At 33.8% G+C, this 21,641-nt stretch overlaps 2 protein-coding genes across 7 annotated transcripts in view; both read right to left on the reverse strand.

Annotated features, from left to right (window-relative positions):
• Positions 1–867: 867 nt before the first annotated feature.
• Positions 868–9,390, reverse strand: LOC144438797 (CDK5 regulatory subunit-associated protein 3-like). Of its 3 annotated transcripts, none has more exons than XM_078127972.1 (13): positions 9,309–9,390; positions 9,145–9,211; positions 8,242–8,373; positions 7,803–7,903; positions 7,187–7,324; positions 6,162–6,251; positions 5,736–5,872; positions 4,695–4,857; positions 4,499–4,567; positions 3,517–3,693; positions 3,029–3,234; positions 2,356–2,527; positions 868–1,520 (listed from the first exon to the last, which is right to left on the reverse strand). In XM_078127972.1, the coding sequence occupies exons 1-13, from the start codon at positions 9,312–9,314 to the stop codon at positions 1,449–1,451; spliced, it is 1,530 nt and encodes a 509-aa protein (XP_077984098.1). In that variant the 5' UTR covers positions 9,315–9,390; the 3' UTR covers positions 868–1,448. The 3 variants fall into 3 exon arrangements, with proteins under 3 accessions (XP_077984098.1, XP_077984097.1, XP_077984096.1); XM_078127971.1 differs by having other exon boundaries at positions 4,493–4,567; XM_078127970.1 differs by having other exon boundaries at positions 4,484–4,567.
• Positions 9,391–11,245: 1,855 nt separating this feature from the next.
• LOC144438645 (uncharacterized) overlaps positions 11,246–21,641 on the reverse strand; it is a 47,578-nt gene continuing 37,182 nt past the window's right edge. For 3 of the 4 annotated variants that reach the window (XM_078127767.1, XM_078127763.1, XM_078127764.1), the window contains 6 exons: positions 20,056–20,094; positions 18,949–19,021; positions 18,189–18,319; positions 17,656–17,812; positions 16,476–17,404; positions 11,246–16,223 (listed from right to left, as the gene is read on the reverse strand). In XM_078127767.1, the coding sequence (XP_077983893.1) occupies positions 15,873–16,223; positions 16,476–17,404; positions 17,656–17,812; positions 18,189–18,319; positions 18,949–19,021; positions 20,056–20,094 (1,680 nt within the window). In that variant the 3' untranslated portion in view covers positions 11,246–15,872. The remainder of the gene's footprint in view (positions 16,224–16,475; positions 17,405–17,655; positions 17,813–18,188; positions 18,320–18,948; positions 19,022–20,055; positions 20,095–21,641) is intronic. The other variant, XM_078127765.1, reaches the window with a different exon arrangement.

Raw genomic sequence — 21,641 nt, forward strand, 5'->3', positions numbered from 1 at the left:
GGCAGTAAAAAACTAGGTGGGGGTCAGGTAACTGGAACCAAACACTTATTTTTAGGCCCTAGTACTCCCAGACTTCATAAAGTTATGAAGTGCAACAGAAGATCTTCTTTATTTACTTTTCATTACAACATTCTTGCTCAGTTGCTGAGCCAGTTATTTCCTTGGTGGTGTAATGAAAATCCTTGTGGTGAATGTTAAATCCATGACGAATTACGCCCAACCCTTCTGCAACTCCAACACTGCATAAGCCATAAGCAATAGCACCCTTTTACCCCTTACTGCTCTGTGTTTTTGAAGATTATAAGTTTAGCGAGGTGGGCGCCCTCTCTGTTGAAATATGAAAACAACAACAGCAAAATGCAATATGATCTATATTTGACTATTAAATAGTTCAGATATCAACAGCAAAAAAGTCACAAGCCCTTAACCCTCTTTCAGAATGACCAAATACATCTAGTCAATACCAAATGTTGCATTGAATTATTTCAGAAGCAACCATTGAATGACAACAGAAGTAATATGCCATGATTATCATGGCTTCACTGCAGTAAGTTCTTCATGAGGTGGGTGACTGGACTGCCAGAGAATGTGTTTGTGAATGCGTTAATCTAAAGAGTAGGGGTGGTGGCATAAATTCTGCTTCTCCCTTACTTATACATGTACATTCTATGAGGTGGTTCTGATAATAATTTTCAGTGAAATGTGTACCCAAGACACATTCTTACAGCTCAGGTCTGTTAAAATGCCATATATACACACATGTCAACACAAGAGCCAAGTTTGTAAGCAATTGGACTGAACAGAACATACAAACAATTGATACATTTAAATCACATAATATTTATTACACCTACATACAGATCAGATGACATAAATATATGTGGTAAACCAATATGGTCAAATTTTCAAGTAAAGTAGTAGAATACATCAAAATCTAACAATTTTGTTCCCAAGTCTTCATATCATGCAGCTTGTAATAAACATGTATGGTAACTATGGAAACAATTTGGCAACAGGCAAGCATTTACAAGCATAACTTGTTACAAACAGGGAATATAAAACACATGAATCGGGTTGAATAACACTTAGCACAGCATGTTGGAAATGCAAAGACTTGTAATTAATACTTTTAATGGTTTGATACAAACAGCTTTATGTCCTCATTACGAGGACTTGACATACTAGGGGAACTTGAATTCATCTGTGAATGTGAGCTATTATGTAAAGAGGCCATATAACTGTTCTTTATCAAACCATGAAATGTAATACAAGTCTCTGTACTTCCAACATACTGTGCCAAGTGTTATTAATCCAATTCATTTATTTACTTTTCCTGTTTAATAATTTCTGCTTGTAAATGCTTGCCTGTTGCTGGCTGTATAACTTCTTATAAGTAATTGTGATAGTAATATCAACTATAGAGGGCAGTAGACCAGCTGTGTAAACAGCTACATTCTATTTATAGCACCAACCAATTTCACAGGCCTGTTCTTGTACCTCTCTGATATATCTGACTCAATCTGAAGGGTGAAAAAAAGAGAGAGACAATTGAAGTTTTCACTGAAAGTTATTACTGTGATGGCAAAATAGTCCAACTATATCATTACTCACTGGATATAACTGGATATAACTGGATATAACTGGATATAAGGTAGACAAGTCAAAATAGGGGTTTGTGAATCAATTTCTTAAACCTAGTTCTTAACTACTTTGGTGTAGTTTGCAAATAATACTTGTGAAATGGTTATTTGCAAAGCAAGTTGCCATGGACAACTATCCTCAACATACGTAAATAAGTGTCTGAAACAATGTCATGCTACAGACAAGATGAGTTACAAAGTAACAATTTTTGGAAAACAAACTTTCTATTATGAATACTGTGTTTGATAAGAAGGTTGCCAGGGAAATGCTCCAGCCATATAACAGAGCCTTATGAATAATACATAAACACCAGTGTAGTGTATGCAAAGTATTTTCAATGTTCTCTGTGGCCATACTTTCACAAGTAAAGTGGATGACAGTTGAACAGAAACACTGTAAGTATGAGAGCAAACACCTTGAGTAGCCACAATGCCACTAATTTGTTAGGAGGTTCGGGCATTATTAAATATTTATTTTAAAACAAGACATTTTGTAAAAATATAATCATATCTTCGAATAATTTTGTGTACATATTCGAGTCACATGTTCTTTTGCCTACAGGTATATAATGATGTTTTCAGTATACCACTACAGTGCAAATAACATTAGTGTTCACTTGCACCAAAACAAGCAATCACTAGTTCATATGTGATATGCACAAAGCAGCCATACTAATACTTTAATTATATCAAAGTTGATGATATGTTACTCTACCTGTTTTTGTAATTGTTTGGTTCTCATGACCAAGACACCAATTTTAGGTTCAAGGGTTTTCTGTTCTTCTAGACTCCCAAATCTCCTGTCTTTGACTGCCTGTTGACTGGCTAACATTTTCTCTGCTTGGTCCAGTTTTTGTTTTAGAGACTGTGTCAACTTATCCACATATCTGAAAGCCAATCACAAAATAACAAGATACATGGATAGCCAATCACAAGAGTGTACTATAAATGAGAGCCAATCAAATAACTATGGAATGGATATTAAATAATATATGGACAGCCAATCACCAGAGTGTACTGATTAATGAGTTATACCAAAAGTTATAAACAAGACAGTGTACTATAAATTTATAGGTGTGTTAGTTTATTTACCTGTCATTGTTTTGTTGTGCACTGTTATTTCTCTTTAAATGTCTTTCATGTCTTTTTTACACGTGTATCTGTCTATGTGTCACTTGGGATACAAGCTAGACTAACTGATATTTCTTGATTTCTATTCCTATGTACACTAGTGTAATGTATCTATTGTTTGTTTCTTATAGCTTTTTTCTTATAATGGTGAATAAAAGTTATTAAAAATTCAATTTAATTTACCAAAAGCTCAAAACAAGTCAATGTGCTACAACTTACTACAAAGATCTACATATAACATTGACTTCATAACTTACTTTGGTGAACTTCTAATTAGGAATAATTGCTTCATTTTGACTGAAGTCAACTGATTCAAAATATCTTTGACATCACTCTGCATTCTCTTCACTCTATCGCTGTCAACAAGTTGTAGGATAGCTGGGGCACTCTGAAACTGGTTGACGGATAACACGTCTGATTCGCCTTTCATCTCATTCAACCTTTGACTCAAAAATCCTTCAAGCTACAAAATAACCAGAAATAGAAATGTGGAACAAAGGTAAGGCAGATTTCATCCTAGCTGCCTTAGTTGATTTCCAGTAAGGTATGAAACGACAAGTCATTTCTGCCATCTCTGCATTTCTGACAAGGTAGTGTTCAAGATTTTGAACCAAAGTCATCAGTTTCTCTACTGAGAAATGAGTGAAATACAATGACATAACTTCATATCCAAATTGGGGTCATGATGTCATGTACAAATCTTCACACTGCAGTTGTGACTATAAAAATCAAAATACAGACTTACTTCCAAAAGTTCATCAATGAAAGTATTTCGAGTATCAGGATTATCTAGTAGAGACAAACTGTCCGTCCCCCTGGCTATACCATCATCTTTAACTGTTTCAAATTCATCTGATTCCACAGTAACATCAAAATTGATTTTGTCTACAGGGTCTTCTCCAAAATCAATGCCTTCATCTTGCTGTTAAAAACCAAGCAATATGAAGGACATTATTATATCTTCTCCTCTTGAAGTATAACAACAAGTGACATATGGTTGGTCTCACACAACAAACCAAGTGGTATGGTTGTTTTCACACAACAAACTAAGTGGTATGGTTGATTTCACACAACAAACTAAGTGGTATGGTTGTTCTCACACAACAAACTAAGTGGTATGGTTGTTCTCACACAACAAACTAAGTGGTATGGTTCTCACACAACAAACTAAGTGGTATGGTTGATCTCACACAACAAACTAAGTGGTATGGTTGTTCTCACACAACAAACTAAGTGGTATGGTTGCGCTCACATAAACTAAGTGGTATGGTTGTTCTCACACAACAAACTATGTGGTATTGTTGTTTTCACACAACAAACTAAGTGGTATTGTTGTTTTCACACAACAAACTAAGTGGTATGGTTGTTCTCACACAACAAAGTGGCATGGTTGCTCTAACACAACAAACTAAGTGGTATGGTTGTTCTCACACAACAAACTAAGTGGTATGGTTGTTCTCACACAACAAACTAAGTGGCATGGTTGCTCCCACACAACAAACTAAGTGGTATGGTTGCTCTCACACAAACATATTGTAATATATGTATGCTTATGTTGACATTATTTGCATACTTAGTCTACTATTACTATTAGTTGTAGTTCTGTTCATTATATTATTGTTTGATGTTATTTGCTACAACATTGTTTGCATACTGTTTATTTCAATGTCTTTTCATACTTCTTATAACCAATTTGCATACCCCTAGCTTACTGTATATACCTCTACCTGACTAGTACTGTTGTCCTCTAATGAAATGCCATAGTCTATTTCTTCAGCCAAGTCTCCCCAGTCAATCTGAAATTGATTTAAAAAGACAATAAATGAATTTAGATTCTTTAAAAAAAAATCATTCAGCTCCATTTTAGTTCGACATAAGACTCAACTTGTTGATTGACAGATATCTGAGCATAATGACACTGACCTGGTCTTCCTTGGTGTCCTCTTCATCATCTAGCAGTACATGTGAATCAATCACCTGTGAGGGCGCTGTCCCAGTTCTCCACTGATACACTGTGGTGTTACCAATCTCCTGTATATACCTGATTGTTGGTGATCTCTTCTCAGTCTCTTCACTATCAGTATTTCTGTTATTGTAAAACAGTGTTGTCATGGTGACTTTGACAAATGTAAACAAACAGATTATAGATGAGCAGAAAACAGTGTTGCCATGGTGACTTTGACAAATGTAAACAAACAGACTATAGGTGAGCAGAGCGTTTAGAACTCCTTCCGTTAACAGATCCAAACTTTCCACTGGGGCTGAAAACAAAATTACACAATTTCCTTTTGACCACAATTATTCCTTAAGTCTGTAATTGTGCATGGTTTTGAAAGCCAGTGATTGATATTCATTGATCTGGTAAAGTCTACTTGTAATACATATCATGACATATCTTTGCTTCATTAATTAATTCCACTTCTAAATGAAGTTTCAGAATTAATTGGTACATGTAATGTCACGACGATACATTGATGATGTCATTAAGTTAAAAGATGATGTCACTAAGTGTAATGATGATGTCATTAAGTGTAATGATGATGTCAATGAGGTAAATGATGATGTCACTAAGTTAACTGATGATGTCACTAAGTTAAATGATGATGTCACTAAGTTAAATGATGTCACTAAGTGTAATGATGATGTCACTAAGTAAAAGATAAAGTCACTAAGTTAAATGATGATGTCACTAAGTTAAATGATGATGTCACTAAGTTAACTGATGATGTCACAAAGTTAACTGATGATGTCACTAAGTTAACAGATGATGTCACTAAGTTAACTGATGATGTCACTAAGTTAACTGATGATGTCACTATAAAGTAAACTAAGGATGTCATTATGTTAACTGATGATGTCATTTAAAGATAAGGTCACTAAGTTAAAAGATGATGTCACTAAAGATGATGTAATAAAGTTATATAACATCACACACACATATAGAGAATTATTATTTTCACTTACCCTCCTATTGAAAATTGTACAAAAGCATGATAAAAATCACATGTATTAACTATATCTTGTGTTTTCTTCACAATATCTTCATAAACACAGGATAAATCTTTCACTAGACTGATCAACTCACTTTTCACTTTTTCTCCCTGGTGAATTAGAAAACTAACATTACTTAAAAAGAATTAATTAAAATAATACCCAAAATGATGGCTTTCTGTATTGGAAACAATGCAATGGTCAATTGATAGCCTACTACAATGGCATTTTGAACTGAATAGTGCTACATGTATGTCTATAACAAATATACATTATCATTAAATAAGTAGTTTAAAATCAACCATCGTACGATGATTGACACAACTGTATTATTGAATACTGGGACATGGTTGGAAGGTAGGACCAAGATGTCTGTGTACAAACTGTATGTATACTTGCCTTAATTCCATATTGTTTACACAATATGTGATATTGCTCCCTCTGTTCATTGGCATTTATGACATAATCCCTTTCCTTTCTTTCACATTCCTGGGAAGAAGAAGAAGACATGACAAAAGGGTACAGAAGTCAAATGTAGAGGTCAAGGGTCAAATACTAGTATACCAGGGTCAAAGGTCATATTTTGAGTTTTGTACAAACTTATCAACCATAAATTGGCAGTACTATGTCACCATGTGAGAGACTGACAGTATAGCTCAATTTTGATATCTGACCCTGAATGGTAAATTTATATAATGTGACCATTTGACTCTTTTTAATGAATGACTATCCTCCAATTACTGGGAAAGGGTTGGGTGCTGGTAAGGAGTAGACGGATATACCCTATGGATTGCACAATAACACAAGAATTTTTTTTGTACTGGGAATTGCTCCCAGTGATTTTCATTTTAATGCTGATGTAAACACACAATCACACACTATTCTACAGAGTTCCATTCAGGTTTGGGACTATGTGACAGAGTTATGTTGCATGCTCCATATCACGTTGCTGTGGAACTGTCAAGGCTAATACCCAATCAGTTCACAGGCTATCTTGGAGTCAACCAGGCTTGGGGAACATAGCACCTGCAGGCTCCGTGTGAGTAATCGTCCCCGACTTTTCGAGTCATTACTCCAGGAATCCCCCCCCCCCCCAAATTTGCACTCATCTTGTGAGTGAGACACAGCTGAGTGATACAGTCTACCCATCTAGTCTGTAGAACACTCACCCTAGGTTTGGGTCGGTCACAGAAAAATCCCCCATTTCCAGTAGGATTCAACCCCATGACCTCCCAACTGCTAATCCTGAGTGCTAACCACTATGCCACAGGGAGCTGGTAACAGATGAATTTATTGTCTGTATATTGCTCTACAGTAATGATTAATGAAAGATACATCTCTAAATAGAAGACAGTACAGCATATTAACAGTAACTGTTATAGTAAACATAAAAGTAAAAACTGCATTGTACAGAATACACTTACTGTTTGAGTCTGTTGACATTTTGTTATCTGTTTTTTCAAGGCTGGGATTTCATAAGTCACATTTCTAATTAACATATCAGCAGCTTCTGCCAAGTACAGATTGTCTTTCTCATACAACTTCATTATCTCCTGCCAGTCCTATCATTAACACAACAAAATAACATGCAGTCAATGGTCTGTGTTGTAAGTTGTATAACTCTTACATTGATGAATTGTTGCATTTATGCAAATTCAATTCTGATTTCAGTCTATTACATGAATATTTTTTATGACAGATAAAAATTGATCGGGTTATCCCTTTTCCGATTATCAATGTTTACTATAATTTGCTTTTTAATGAAAAGATTGCGCCAATTCTGGGGATAACAGTGCCACTGGTACACAGGTCCAGCAAGTCGATAGTGCCTGGGATCTGCGCTTGGAAGATTGCTGTACAAAAATTGGGGATGACAGTGCCACTGGTACACAAGTTCAGCAAGCCCTTGATAGTGCCTTTGGTGACTTTGGTCACTTTTAAAGTTAGCAGACTAGTCCCATGGTCCAGCAGCTAGACAACTCCAATTACAGCTAATGCATGTTTCAGTTGTTTTTTCAAAACATTTCAAATTTGACTTACTTTCATTCTCGTGGAAGAATAATAGCCAAATATGTTTTTTGTACCAGCTTCAGTTTCTTTTAAAAGTTCAACAATTCTTCTACAATGGAAGTAGTTTATGTCTGAAATGAAAAAAAAATAAGTGTCTCAACAGATTACACAGGGTTTTTAGAATTGAAAATATAGTTGGCTTGGTCCAAATTACATGTAAAATACTTCAAAACCTGGGAATACATATAAATATATATGTTGAGCATGTTTTAAATGAGATAAACAAACTTGAGATCCTGACTATGTGAGTTTACTTTACATTTTGTGTGTTATCTTGACTTGTCAAGGAACAGTTTCATCAGTTTACACTCCTACCCATCAGAGTAGGGAGAGAATGCCCCTTGTAGTCAGAAGATGTTTATGTGTTTGCTCTAAGTTGAACACACAAAGTTTAGGTGAGTTCACTTACATGTTCCTGATACTAACTGTGTTATTTCTTCCACTGCTGGCATGTCCTGTATGGCATTGTTGATTTTCTCCCTTACAACCAGTGCTGCCGACTGCCATTTCAGATCAACATGTCTCCGATCTATCAACCAATCTATTATTAAAACATCACAGTCATTAACATGAGAATGATAGTGAACTCATTGGGTATGTTAGAAAAGCTAGAGAAATACTGTCTTGTATCAATATAATATAGGTCTTTCTAAAATAGGGCAGGGATGTATAGGTAGTCCTTGTAAGAAGCAAACATCTAGAATCCGTAATTGGAAACTTTCAATAAAATATCACAGATATAGACTGTAACATATGTCATTTTGTGTATCCCTAACCAGGCTTCTCTTTCCAGAAGTTAGTGGCACCTGATGTGGTGTCATGACACAATGTATCTTACAGATTACATTAACAGTGGTCCATGTAAACTGTAAAACATGTCACGGGTCAAGGGGGTGGGGTGGGGGGTCCTTATCATCAAGAGTATAAGAGTCGAGTACCATGAAGAGATGATCTTTCAGTCTATATGGTAACATATCATATATCATTTTTTAAATAAGTTTATATATTTTCTTGTGGACTACTCTATATAGCAGTGTCTGGTTGAGCCTACAAGTGCAGGGCATGAAGTAAGTCTCAATACATTGACTGCCATGTGTGAAGTACAAGATAATAATGTAAAGGGTAATATGATTTTAAAAATTATATTTAACTCTGTAACTTTTTTACAGTGACACTGGCCAAGATTCTTCAGGTGTTACAAAAAAATGAAAATACATGTATTTGAAAAATGAAGTAAGTGAGAGAATGTTTACACAGAATATCATCAACACATCACCTCACATATATAGTATATACTGTTTAATACACTCACCAAGTAATTTGTTAGAACTGATATCGATTGGTAAATTGTCAATCTGTTCCTGACTCAAACCACCTTTCTGAAAAAAAGAAAAAAAGAAAAAAAAGAAACAATATCATCACTGATACTGCATATTATCTATGAAATGTCAATATAATGATTGTTCTTAAACTCACCTGCATTTTGGATATTTCTCGATGACCTTATATCGGTCTACGTAGAAACAGCTGTTTCGCCAGCATATGCATACAAGTCAACGTCGACAGCGAAGTCGTAACACGATGCGCATGCGCAAAATATTTGTCTGATCAATCGTCGTAAAAGTATTTGCCCTTTTGCGGCGGCAATGGTAAATTATTTGACGCTATTTGAGTACTTCAAGATTACAGACGGTTGTGTTGCAGGCGTTTCAAAATCCACTCGGACAGTTTATAAGATTTTGCATTATATACATAGAACTTTTCCTATAAAACTTTCTTTCACAAAAAGATAGTTGTTAAAATTATAATGGAGAACAGCTATCTAGTTTAGATCTATCTTCTGAAAACTACAGGAAACCCAGGAACCATGTTTCAAACAAACAAACAAACAAACAAACAAACAAACAAACAAACAAACAAACAAACAAACATAAGTAAGTAACATTCAAATACAAATAGAATAAATGTAAATACCATAAACCCATGAATAAGCACAAGCCATACATATGTATGGCAAGTCGTACTGTAAAATACATTGAAATCGTTTGACACATTTTGTTTACGTTTAGTACATTTGTTTACATTCTATGACTGCACGAAATATACTAAGTACTCTGGGATCGGGCAATGTTCCAGGGACCTTCCACGAAGTACAAGTTTAATACATTTTTAAAAGAACATTTTAAGTACATTTTTTGCATGCTGTTATTGTACTAAACACATTTTTTAAAAATATTTAATACATTTCCAATTACGACTCAATCTGCTATTGTGACAGACCAATATTTCAATATTTCTAATTTCGGCAATATCGTCATCCTGTCTACAATATATTAAAATCCACTTCCACTTGCTAAATAGTTTTAACCGTGGCTCTAATTGGTTGGCTGATGAGAAAACTTGGCGTTGGCGTTGACATGTTGTGATCAGTTGAGTGTGAAAATAATCTTATTGCCTTGTATTGTCAGAGAATAGGGAGCATATGGCTTTGGTGTTTCGGATAAGTTAGAATTTCGCTGATGATCTTATTTTAAGTCAATTATCAAAAACAGTCCGATGACTTCATCGTGTACTTTTATCCAAAAACATAGAACGTCCACTGTGATTTCATTGACATTGCAGTAGAAATCACGTATGTAAACAAGTATTACAACAAAGACCAGGAAGGAATTTTAAAAAAAAGTTACCATCTCGATCTGCGAGGTAAACTGGCGAACCATACATCATATACTGTTAAGTTATTCCTGAGTGCTCATTTGTTCTAGCCAATCTCGGTACGAGAGTGACTTTTGGAGTGTGCGTGTACTGTACAGTTGCAGTTGTGTGAAAGTTCGCTAGCCTAGCGACGCGACACTAGCTGGTGGCGTATTGTAGGGAGGGGAGAAATCTATAGTTAGAATGGAATTTCAGAAAGATAAATCACCACAGATATCTAGAGTTACTACATGGAGAGTTCAATACATTTTTTACATGTAAAATTCTGTAACTGTTACGTGTTGTTACAGAAAGCGAGCCAAGGAATTTGGGTAGTCAGTTGCAGCCAGTGAATTCAACTTTTTCATCTACGATATAACGGTGTAGCGCCCTCAACGCCACACTTTCCATTATTCTTTTGAATAGGACAACTGCATTGAAAGATAGCAGAAATCTATTGTGTTGTTGTGGGGCATACATAAACAATTTTAAAAAACCCTCACATTTTGCAAGTTTAATTTCAAATTAATGAGAAAGACATCACAAAGCCTTCTGTTTCATAATATGGCTACTGCAGTAAGTCTTACCTCTTAACTCTCACATAAGTCCTGTATTTTATAGTCAGTAGTTGACACATTCATCCAGAAATGGAATAAACTTGCACAAAATCACACTAAATTATATTAATAATGACATTTATTTTTTTTATACAGTCTTCATAACACATACATCATTTCTCACCTCTCGCTAGCACTACGTATAGCATATATTGAATATACAATACTCATATATTCTAAACTTGACCTCTCAAAAAACACACCATTTTCGTTCCACTAAAGTTTCAATTATACTCCAAACTACAAAAAAGTACATTTTCAATTATTTACAATGTCCAATAGTTCTATTATCTTTTATATCTCCATCTTTCAGGGGTTTGTCTTTGTACTGCACTGAATATTTTAAATGAATATACATGTAATACATAGAATAATTAACCAGAGAAATAATTTTTAAGAAGGAAAAGAAAAATGATTGCCAAAACTGTGCATCATGTTGTTGATGCCATATTACACAACTCAGTCACAAATCATGAAAAATCTAGCACCTTTTTTAAAATTTCCATATCATCTATGTGATGTAAAGAATGCACCTTTTTAGTTCAGTTTCAGTTTTACAAAATATTTTGTGATTTCCAACTTTTTTGGCAAGATTTGAACCAATGTTGACACTATCAATTAAAGATGTGTTATGTTGTTCAGCCTCATTTGAGGAATAAGAATCTTATAAACCATATATGGAATCTTATGAACCATATAGAATCTTATGAACCATATATGGAATCACATAAACCATATATGGAATTTTATGAACCATATATAGAATCTTATGAACCATATATGGAATCTTATAAACCATATATGGAATCTTATAAACCATATATTCAAATGGGTGACTGACTATGGTATTTGACACCATGGTAACAGAAGCTATCAAGCCTGGTTTGAAACCATGGCAATAATATCATCCAATTCATGTATGAAACCATGGTCAGAACACATCATCCAAGCCATATTTGAAACTATGGCAGCAATGTCATCAAAGCCATGCTTGAAACTGAGGTCACTGGTCCTTTGTACTTAGCTTGATGTAAAATAGTCTACTAGATTTTCAATTTTTCAAAATGTACACCATGATAAAGAAACGTGTGTGTGTGTGTGTGTGTGGGGGGGGGGGAGAATCTTATTGAAAATACAAATATTAATATATCACATATAATATTATATCAAACAGATTACTAATGTTGTTTGACTGATAGAATATTTGAAGGCTTTCTGACTCCGATAAAACTTTGAAGTTTGTAGAATTAAAGGTATTAGCACTTTATATATAAATTAGTGCTAGCATATCTAAAATATCTGGTCAATTGGTGTCTACTGGGTAGTTCATTCCTTGGTACTGGCTGGGTGAAACTACAAAAAAAAATGACTGAAAATCTGAAATAATGCACATATAATGATAATTACTTACAGTACTGTATTTGAATACTGTTAAATATAACACACAAATATTATCTGTGGTGGATTGCCTACGACACAGAATGGCCATTATTTGCAGCAGCAGCTGCAGACCACGACAGCGCCCTCTAGTGGCAATAATGAAAATGCCATATCGAAGGAACACTTCCAATGTAATGTGTTTGCAAGGATTTAGTACACAGATAAAAACAAACACAAAACCAAAAAGACATAAAACTGTATGGTATATGATCTCTTTCAAAATATTTACATCAGCTTATCAGATATAAAGTTGTGATCGGCAAATACCTTGGCAGAAGAAATCTTAATCTATAACTTTGTACCCTGCTGTAGTGTTTTAAGTACAAATAACTTGAAATAAAACTACAACAAAAAAAAGTGCTTTGCGCACCTGGCTAATATCACAATAACATCTGATATCTCAGTGATCCAGCTTTTAACTAGAAAACTTCCACTTTTCAAATTGAAGATGAAAATAGCAAGCTTTATACAAATGGGAAAAACACAATCATCAAAAATATTAACCACTACAAGAATATTTGAAATAAGAGACATCGGTAAATTTCTGTGATAGATAAATACATTTAGCATAAGAACAATTTCAGATAAATGTAACAAAAAATGTAAAAGAAAGGAACTGCCAGAAAGAATGTATCCCCTTTTTTTTGTTGTCAACTTTAGTAACTGACTTTTTCTTTATCGTTTTATTTTACAGATACTAGATTTCAGATGTCAAGCCTGAAAGGTCAAAGGTCATTAGCATCCAAACAGCCATTTAACATAAACTCAAGTCTACATAATAAACTTATGTGTAAATATAATTTGTAATAATTATACCTACATGAAAAAAATCCATGAAGAAATAATATTTACTAATTTTGTAATATTGATCATTGAAAGTATTTAATAACACCTATATCATAAATAGAAAAACCCTAGTCCCAGAATCTGAATTTGAAAAGATGATGATGATGGTATAAGTGACTATATCTGTTACAAATACAGTTATTACCTGTCAAATTATAGTCTAGTATGCATTTATGTCATGATTTTTCACAAGTGATATGTTTCAAACAAAATTTTAATCATAATTTGTGTAGAATTCTGGTCAGTAAATGTGCAAATAAAATGGTGACTCATAACTGTCACATCAAACGGAAGCATCACAAAAAAACAAAAGTGATTTTTTGTTGTTGCTATAAAATGTGCTGTGATATGATGTAAGCAACAAGTGGGATTGTATTGTGTACTGAATTCAGAAGGTAATACTCTTCAAAGTATCGTATATCGTCAATCTGAAGACGAACATCGTCAAATTTATTTCCGATAAAGCTGGGTAACCTTTTCAATACTGTAAACAGGACTCACTTAGTAGGGCGTTCTATTGCATTGACGAAACAAAGTTGGTGAACACAATCTGTAGTCTACAAATCTAATAACCTCTGAAATGGTTTTATATTGCCTACCATATCAATGACGCAAAAATTTGCCCTGGTTTGTAGAATATAAAGCTCTATCCGATAAGTAATTCAACTATTTTCTCTCTCTCTGTCTGTATTTTCCACATGACCTCTAAGCCAGTACAGGTCATGACCTTTTTAGGTCAATGGAAGTCAAATCCTGAGGTTAGTATTTTCTGAATACAGTTTATGATTAAACTTATTTGCATCTTGAAAAAGATACCTTTAAACTGAATCATGCCCTCTTGTGACATGGAGGAGAGAGGAAGGGAATGGGTTATAGGTCTTTGCTTGCTGATAATGCTATCACAAATTAATTTAGATGTATGTCTCATATTTCTCAATTATCATTTGAAAATCATGACCATCCAAATTAATTCATCTCCTTATATTGATTCTCTCTATTTTACCACAAGAGGGTGCTGATTCCATAATGGCACCACAGTGGGTGCTATACAGGTACTGTAAGGTCTATTACAAATGATAAAACTATATTCTTACAGATATTGGTATAGTAATGCTATGATAAGAGTCCATCTCCCTGATCACAAATAACCAAATTAATATCCAGCTCTCTTCATTTTATCAGAGATTGTCAAAACATATCATTGGTGAACTGATGAGGTATAAAATACACTTTTATCAAATCAATTCAAGACCCTAAAATTGTACACAGTTCACTTCAGTGAAATGTACACTTTAAATGTACATTTGTATATTGAAAAAAATCTGTTAAAGAAACAAACATTAACCCAAATTAATAATTGATGAAAACTCATCTGACAACTTTTCTTAGGCAGACAAAAGTTACTAGATGTAACACTGTATGCTCCCCCAGTGACTTGGAGAAGTATATGTATAAAGTTCCATTATGCCACTATAGATCCGAAAAGCACTTTATAGAAACTAACATTATTTTGGTACCAAGTACTGTATAACAGCCATTGATAGTGGAAATACCTGTGTAAGCATACCAATGTGGATTTAATATTTGTATGTGATGTTATATTTTGTGATGTTTATTTACAATAGTTGAAGAGATCACAACAACTTCTTTCTATGATTTCTATTGTCATATCTTAGTACTGCATACACTGAATGTATTTTGGCACCTGACAAAAATGGCTCTAATAAAATCAAGTCTGACTAAAGTTCTTTTATCGTTATCAAATCCATCCACAATTCTAAAATTAGGATGTTGATGTTCCCCCTTCTTGCAAAAATATGAATTTCTTTAGTTGGTGTCTTTTATTTCATCTATTTTGATGACATGTGGTGAGTGGAACTTAGAGAGGTCTACAGAATCTGGTTAAAAGTTTAGAAAACATAAAACAAACAAAATTTTAAGAAACCTAAATTTAAATGATCACCAACAGTTGGAAATATATTTACTCCACTATAATATTGCGGAGGTGACAGGGAGATTTTTTTAATTGCACATTATTTGCACTTTAAAGTTCCTCGTTTTTGCTTTTCTTTACTACTGTAGTACATCTGTCAGTTATGTTAATAAGGTTACATCTTTTAATCTAAACTCTAACAGCAAAAGTATAGTACAAGGGGCAAAAGTACTATGGATGTATTTTATCTCCCGGATTGTCATAATTCTTTAAATGATAACATAAATTAAAACAGGACTGTGATAAAGATGATGTTCAGTGTCTACATCAAATAAAATAACACAAGATTTAAAAGAAAAGAAAAGCGCCAAGTCCCTCACTGTATGTTTTTCCACTAGACTTGAAGCAACGTTTCAAATCTATGAAGACTGCCCTCTTGTGGCAATTAAATATTTTGTTTTTTAAAGTGCTTTTACTATACACTTAATTTCCCTAGTCACAGCTAACAATTTACAACTGTTCTGATTGAGACTTTAGTTCAACATGTTTATTCTTGATCTCTGACCCATGTGGTCGACAATAAATGGCATTTTGTACCAACATTAAGTTACTAATCATCAAAGTACGATTACAAACTTTACATTTCTGACAATATTTATGGAAAACTTTGCCCTCAGCCTTGGCCATCTCAGCTAAGTACACCTGCCTCTCACATATGATGCACTTCTCAGTCTTGGGAGCGACAAAAGTTTTCTTGATACTGCTGGTTGGTTTTTTGTTGATTTCATTCTTTTGTTGTTCTTGTGTGGACTCTCGGTTGAAGACTTGTCGTCTGCTAGCCACAGTGATTGATACTGTCTGCTAGAAAAGATGAACAAATACATACTGGATGAGTAATTGGATGTGTATTAATTATAGTATGGTAATCACATTTAGTATGGTACAACATACATTACTAGCATTTTCATCACTTTGGAACAATGGAATTAACATTCTGATGAGGTTTGTTGATCAAGACAGATCAAATATTCAGTGCTAAAAAGTTGAACTGTTTATGTGGTATAATTCATTTTGAAATCATCACCAAACAATTGTTGTGACATCAAAAAATACCTTGTTAGTGACAGGGTCTTTTTCCACTTCTTTCTTCTCTTCCTTTGGCTCATCTTTTTCTGTTTCTTTTTCCTTGTCTGTTTCTTTACCATCGTCATCCTCTCTGTTCTTCTGTCTTTGTTTTGCCATGGCAACCCAGCTTGGCACTCCAACACCGCTTTCTTCTGATGCTCGTCTTTCACTAAATGTGCGTATTTTCAATTGTCCAGATTCATGCTCACGTTCACTAAAGGCACGAATTTTGACACGAGATTTTTCTTTATCAGCCTCTCTTGGTGAAGACAAGATAATTGATGGTGTTGATGCTGATGACTTATCTTTATTTTCGTCATTATCTTTCCCTGCTTCGGCTGTTTCTATGGCAGCTTTTTTCCTTGATGCTCTGAAACCTTCTCTCTTTCTCTGAGCTTCATCTTGTTTTGTATCATTTGGACTATCAATGGCAGATACAATGATAACTTCTCTGGTTTGTTCCTTAAGAGGTTCAATCTTTTCAATTTTCAGTTTATGTTCTTCCACTGAGACTAGTTTGCTAGTTTCTTCAGTATACACAGAAAGTTTGTCTTTATTCTCAATATGAAGGAATGTACCACTAGGTTTTTCCAAAGTTGCTGATCTGGTTCTCAATTCTAGTTTTTCAGTCCTCAATCCTAGTTCCTTGGGTTCAAAGCTGGCAGAACGACTTCTGTGTTCAGTAATCTTAAAAGTAGTTGTTGCTTGTTCTATTTCTAGTTTCTCTAAGTCTGTCAGACTGTTTGTTTTCACTTCTGCACTCATTTCCTTCGGTTTCTCTGGCACACTAAGTTTTCTTTCCTCTAGCTTAATCACTGTCAACTCTTCCTTCGGAATGACAAGTGACTTAGGTGGTTCTATCTCTGGTTCTTTGGTTTCAGCCACTGGTGGCGCCACCTCATTCTGAACAACAACTTCTGAAATGTCAGACAAGAAGTGAAATCATTGCTCTTTCTGTATACAAGAATTTAGAATACAACAACTCTGTATTATTGTAGAAGACTTTCTATACACTATACAAATGTAGTTTGATACAAAATAGTGTTTTTATGGAGTTATTTCACAATACTGTGTCTGCACTACATAACAACACTTCTATGAGTTTCAGATGTGTATTGTATCGTAGTGCCATTTATTTACATAATTTAAAATACTGTATTCACATTACCTGTGGTGAATTCCTGGGACTCTGTGCTATCTTCTGTTACTGTTGTATCTAGTGTAACAGCAATGACATTAGGAACAGTAAGTAAATTAACATTAGGCACTGGTTCATCTAGTTCCTCTTCAGGTGTATTTGGCAGTTCTGATCTTGATCCACTTCTCTAGAAAACACACAAATACAGATAGCATACACTAGTTAAAATGAATGTTTTATGGATGTTGGATTGAGCTATACAGTTTTTACACACAGTGCACAGTAAAAACGATGTTGGCTTGGCATTTCACCAATGAGACATGATGTATTTGACACAAAGATAGACACACTTCAATTCTAGACTAACAATAACAGAGACACAATACACACAGCCGGATCCTTTCCCCAATCACATTGTAGCAGTCACACCACTATGATTGATGCACTGTAAAAACACGATGATGGTAAACACTCTGTCTTGAAGATTACACCAAAGTGTTCAGAATACAAGTTACTACTTTAAAGAATTGAAAGAAGGAAATTTTGATGTGGTAAAAACTTACCTGGGATATAAGACGACTTCTACTTGATGCTCTTCTAGTTTTAGGAGCTATTGATCTCTTATATAGTGCAGCCTCATTGCTTAGTTTGTGTTTACTCACAACAGAATCAAAGTCTAAATCACCAGCATTAGCTGTCAAACAAATAATAATAAGAATCTTTATTCGTCGATTTTTGTTGAATGGTCACCACAAAAGCAGCACCCTAGCTAGTGTGAAAAAAGCAGAAGGAAAGTGGAGTGGGGGGGGGGGGGGGGGGGGGGACAACGACGACGACGACCTGCATTGTTTGGCAGGGTCAAACTGAACATCACCCTTCCTATATACAGATCTGGTAAAATTTTAATCAAACCAAGCCAACGTTTGCCAGGTTCCAACCAGACTGCAGAGGTAAGAGGCATACAAGCTATTCGCTTAGCCATCGACAACCAAAAAAGAAATATTCAACAAAACACAATGAGATACATTTTTAATATTGCACTTTCTTCCTTTATGCCATACTGTGGTTATCTACTTTCTAGCCATTTTGAAATATAGTGTCACAAAAAAATGGGAAAATATTGGTTAACCTGTTTATACATATGTTAAATGCTTCCAGCCCAAAATCTGCTGTCTGCTGTCAAATAGTATTCCCATGCTGTCTCTGAGCCTGCTTCTTGCAACTACTCAGTTCATTTCAAACCAAAAACAGCCATCAAATACTAAGACTAGTTTTCATGGTTTGTTGTCTACTAAATTAACAAAATTAACAAAATCAACTTACCTGTACTTTTGCTTTTCTTGTAACCAAACATTTTCCTCTTTCTGTCACTGGTTGGTGATGAATTAAGACTTTTCTGTCAAATATGAAAACAGACAGCCACAATTAAGCCAACATGAAAATATTATAAGTAAAATATTGCCTGTGTTTCCTTTCATGTGTACTTCTATAATCAAATCTACAGTTACATGCCTTTTGGTGTTTTTTACCATTTACATGTGGTAGGTACTAACTTATGCCATGGAACTTTGTATTTCAAAATTTCAAAATTAATATTATGATGTTAGTTATGCATATGTATGTAGGAGGACTATTTATTTTAGTGTTTTTATTTCGTACAAGATGAACAACAAAATCACTAAATATATGCCCCCCCCAAAAAAAAAAAAAAAAAAAAAAAAAAAAAAAATTTAAAAAAAAAAAGTGACAGGCATCTGTACTTGTATAAGTCAGCAACTCAGTAAAACTATCAAATAATATAATATCTATTTCGAGGCCCTCAAATGATAGAAATATATATGAAATTGAAATTGCAAAATATCCAACCCCCCCCTCAAAAAATACAAAATTAAATCTTTCATCTTTCTCACAAAAAGATGTCCTTCACATTTGCAGTCACAAAACACAAATAAATCAAATTTGTAAAAACAATGGTTAATTATTCTAATATAATGACAACATTCTATTCTACTTTCTCCATTAATCTCAACATGAAGACATCGACAGTACTACAGACACACAGACTAAAATTCTATGGTGAAGACATTGATAGAACTATCAACTCACAATCTATGGTTGACTTCACACAGACAATTAACATATTACATAACATAATCTATCAGTTATTTTGCAAAAAACAAAATCATATATTTGATACGATACACTATTATACCTTCCTATGATGACGATTTTAAACTTTCACAACAAAACACAGAATCTCATGAGATGTTTTCAAACATACATATTTACTAATTATGAAATAACTTGATAAATACATTAAAAAGATGCTTTGGAAATGAGACATCAACGAGAGAAGGAAGACTTTGACATTAGATAGATAGACTGACAGATAAACAGACAGACAGAGTGATGTTTGGAGTAAAAATTTACCGTTCTCCTGGTGATCGGTTGTCTCTTTGTTACAAATACCTGTTGATGGTTGGAACAAAAATGATGACAGCAAACAAGACATACGGTATGAGAAATGATGTCGTGCTATGATCAACGACGAGTAAACTCACAATAAGCAGAGAAACAAAGACAAGCAAACCTGCTATACAGCAGATGCGAAGCTGAGTGAATTAGCAGCAATGAAGCAGTGAAGATGTTAGGCTAAGTGTAACAGTTGCCAGGCACAGAGGTGTCAAGTATGTCCTATGTATGAATGACGTAGCAATTAGAAACTATTGTGTGTTATGTGAAGTGTTTAAATCAATGCATAGCTGTCTTCTAATTGGCATGGTTTTCATATATACAATTTAAATCTCATTTATATGCAAATAAGCACTAGAATTAACCACACCTTATGAGTTAGATATTATCAGAGTAGTGCTGGTTTATACACTTATGAACATCATGCATGCATGTTTTCTTTTAAATACTAAATATAAGTGTTTTTTCTATTATATCAGTGTGTTTCTATATATGGTAAAATGTGCCTCTTATCTCCGTAGCAACAAAGCTCAATTCAATAGTGCTATAAAGTGCAAGTTTTACAGTTTTTACAAATTACAATTCTATTCTATTTTATTATCTATTCCTGTTATCTGCACTTTAATTACACAAAATACTTTTATATTTGTGAATTCATTAATACTACTATAAGCATGCAGGCCAATGGAAATATTATAAAAAAGAAACCATTCAATATTAATAATATTCATACAATATAATTCATTCCAACATGTCATGAGACTTAGGATTCAGTTTATAAATCATGTAAGTGTCATTTTTCAAATATCTTTCAATTCTATAAATTTAAAGTGGTCATATGGAGGACAAATGGGTGTTTATGAATGATAAAATAATTTGTATGCTTGAAAACACAACACAAAAGACATATACAAGTCCCTGTGTTTTTAACTCAATAATTTGCACACACAAATTTTAATGTATAAAATCTTTTGTTATTGTACATACAACAACAAACTTTTTTACACACTTTTTAGCTTTTGGTAATTTATTAAGTTTTGTCAAGTAGAAAAACTTGGTAAAATTGTTATTTTATGAATCTAAAAGACATAATAATTATGCATTTGTCATTCATAGGGCCACTTTCAGTTTCATAGAATCCATTTCTTTCACAAAATTTACAAAATCATGACACACGTCTGAGGTTTCTCTTTGAGAGATTGTACAATTATATCAAATTTGAAAGGTATTATCTTTATTTCTTGGTAATTTTGATGACAACAATCAAAAGGAAAGTGTCTGAAAAATATACTCTGTTCACATGCCTCATATTCAAGTCAGTTTGATGCAATACATGTTTATGAGACAATTCTGTTGTCAACATAACTAATTCTTTTTTGTGGGAAAAATCAAACTGGTCAACTATATACTTTTACAACTGAATCCATAGATCTCCAAATAATGATAAAAGTTCATATCATTCACTTATTATCAAATCAATACATGCAGTATACTATCACTTTTGTTAGATTGTTATATTTTGGTATTCTTCATTCTTATGCATC

This window comes from Glandiceps talaboti, chromosome 8 (assembly GCF_964340395.1).
Source record: "Glandiceps talaboti chromosome 8, keGlaTala1.1, whole genome shotgun sequence".
Classification (NCBI taxonomy): domain Eukaryota; kingdom Metazoa; phylum Hemichordata; class Enteropneusta; family Spengelidae; genus Glandiceps; species Glandiceps talaboti.

Bases quoted from the DNA above. Each gene is read 5' to 3' on its own strand.
- LOC144438797 (XM_078127970.1), bottom strand. The intron at 8,374-9,144 runs GTGAGTGTATTA...TTTTAATAATAG, and splicing joins CAGTTCTAACAAATTACTTG to ATTGGTTGATAGATCGGAGA. The intron at 3,235-3,516 runs GTAAGTCTGTAT...GTTATTTTGTAG, and splicing joins TCATTGATGAACTTTTGGAA to CTTGAAGGATTTTTGAGTCA.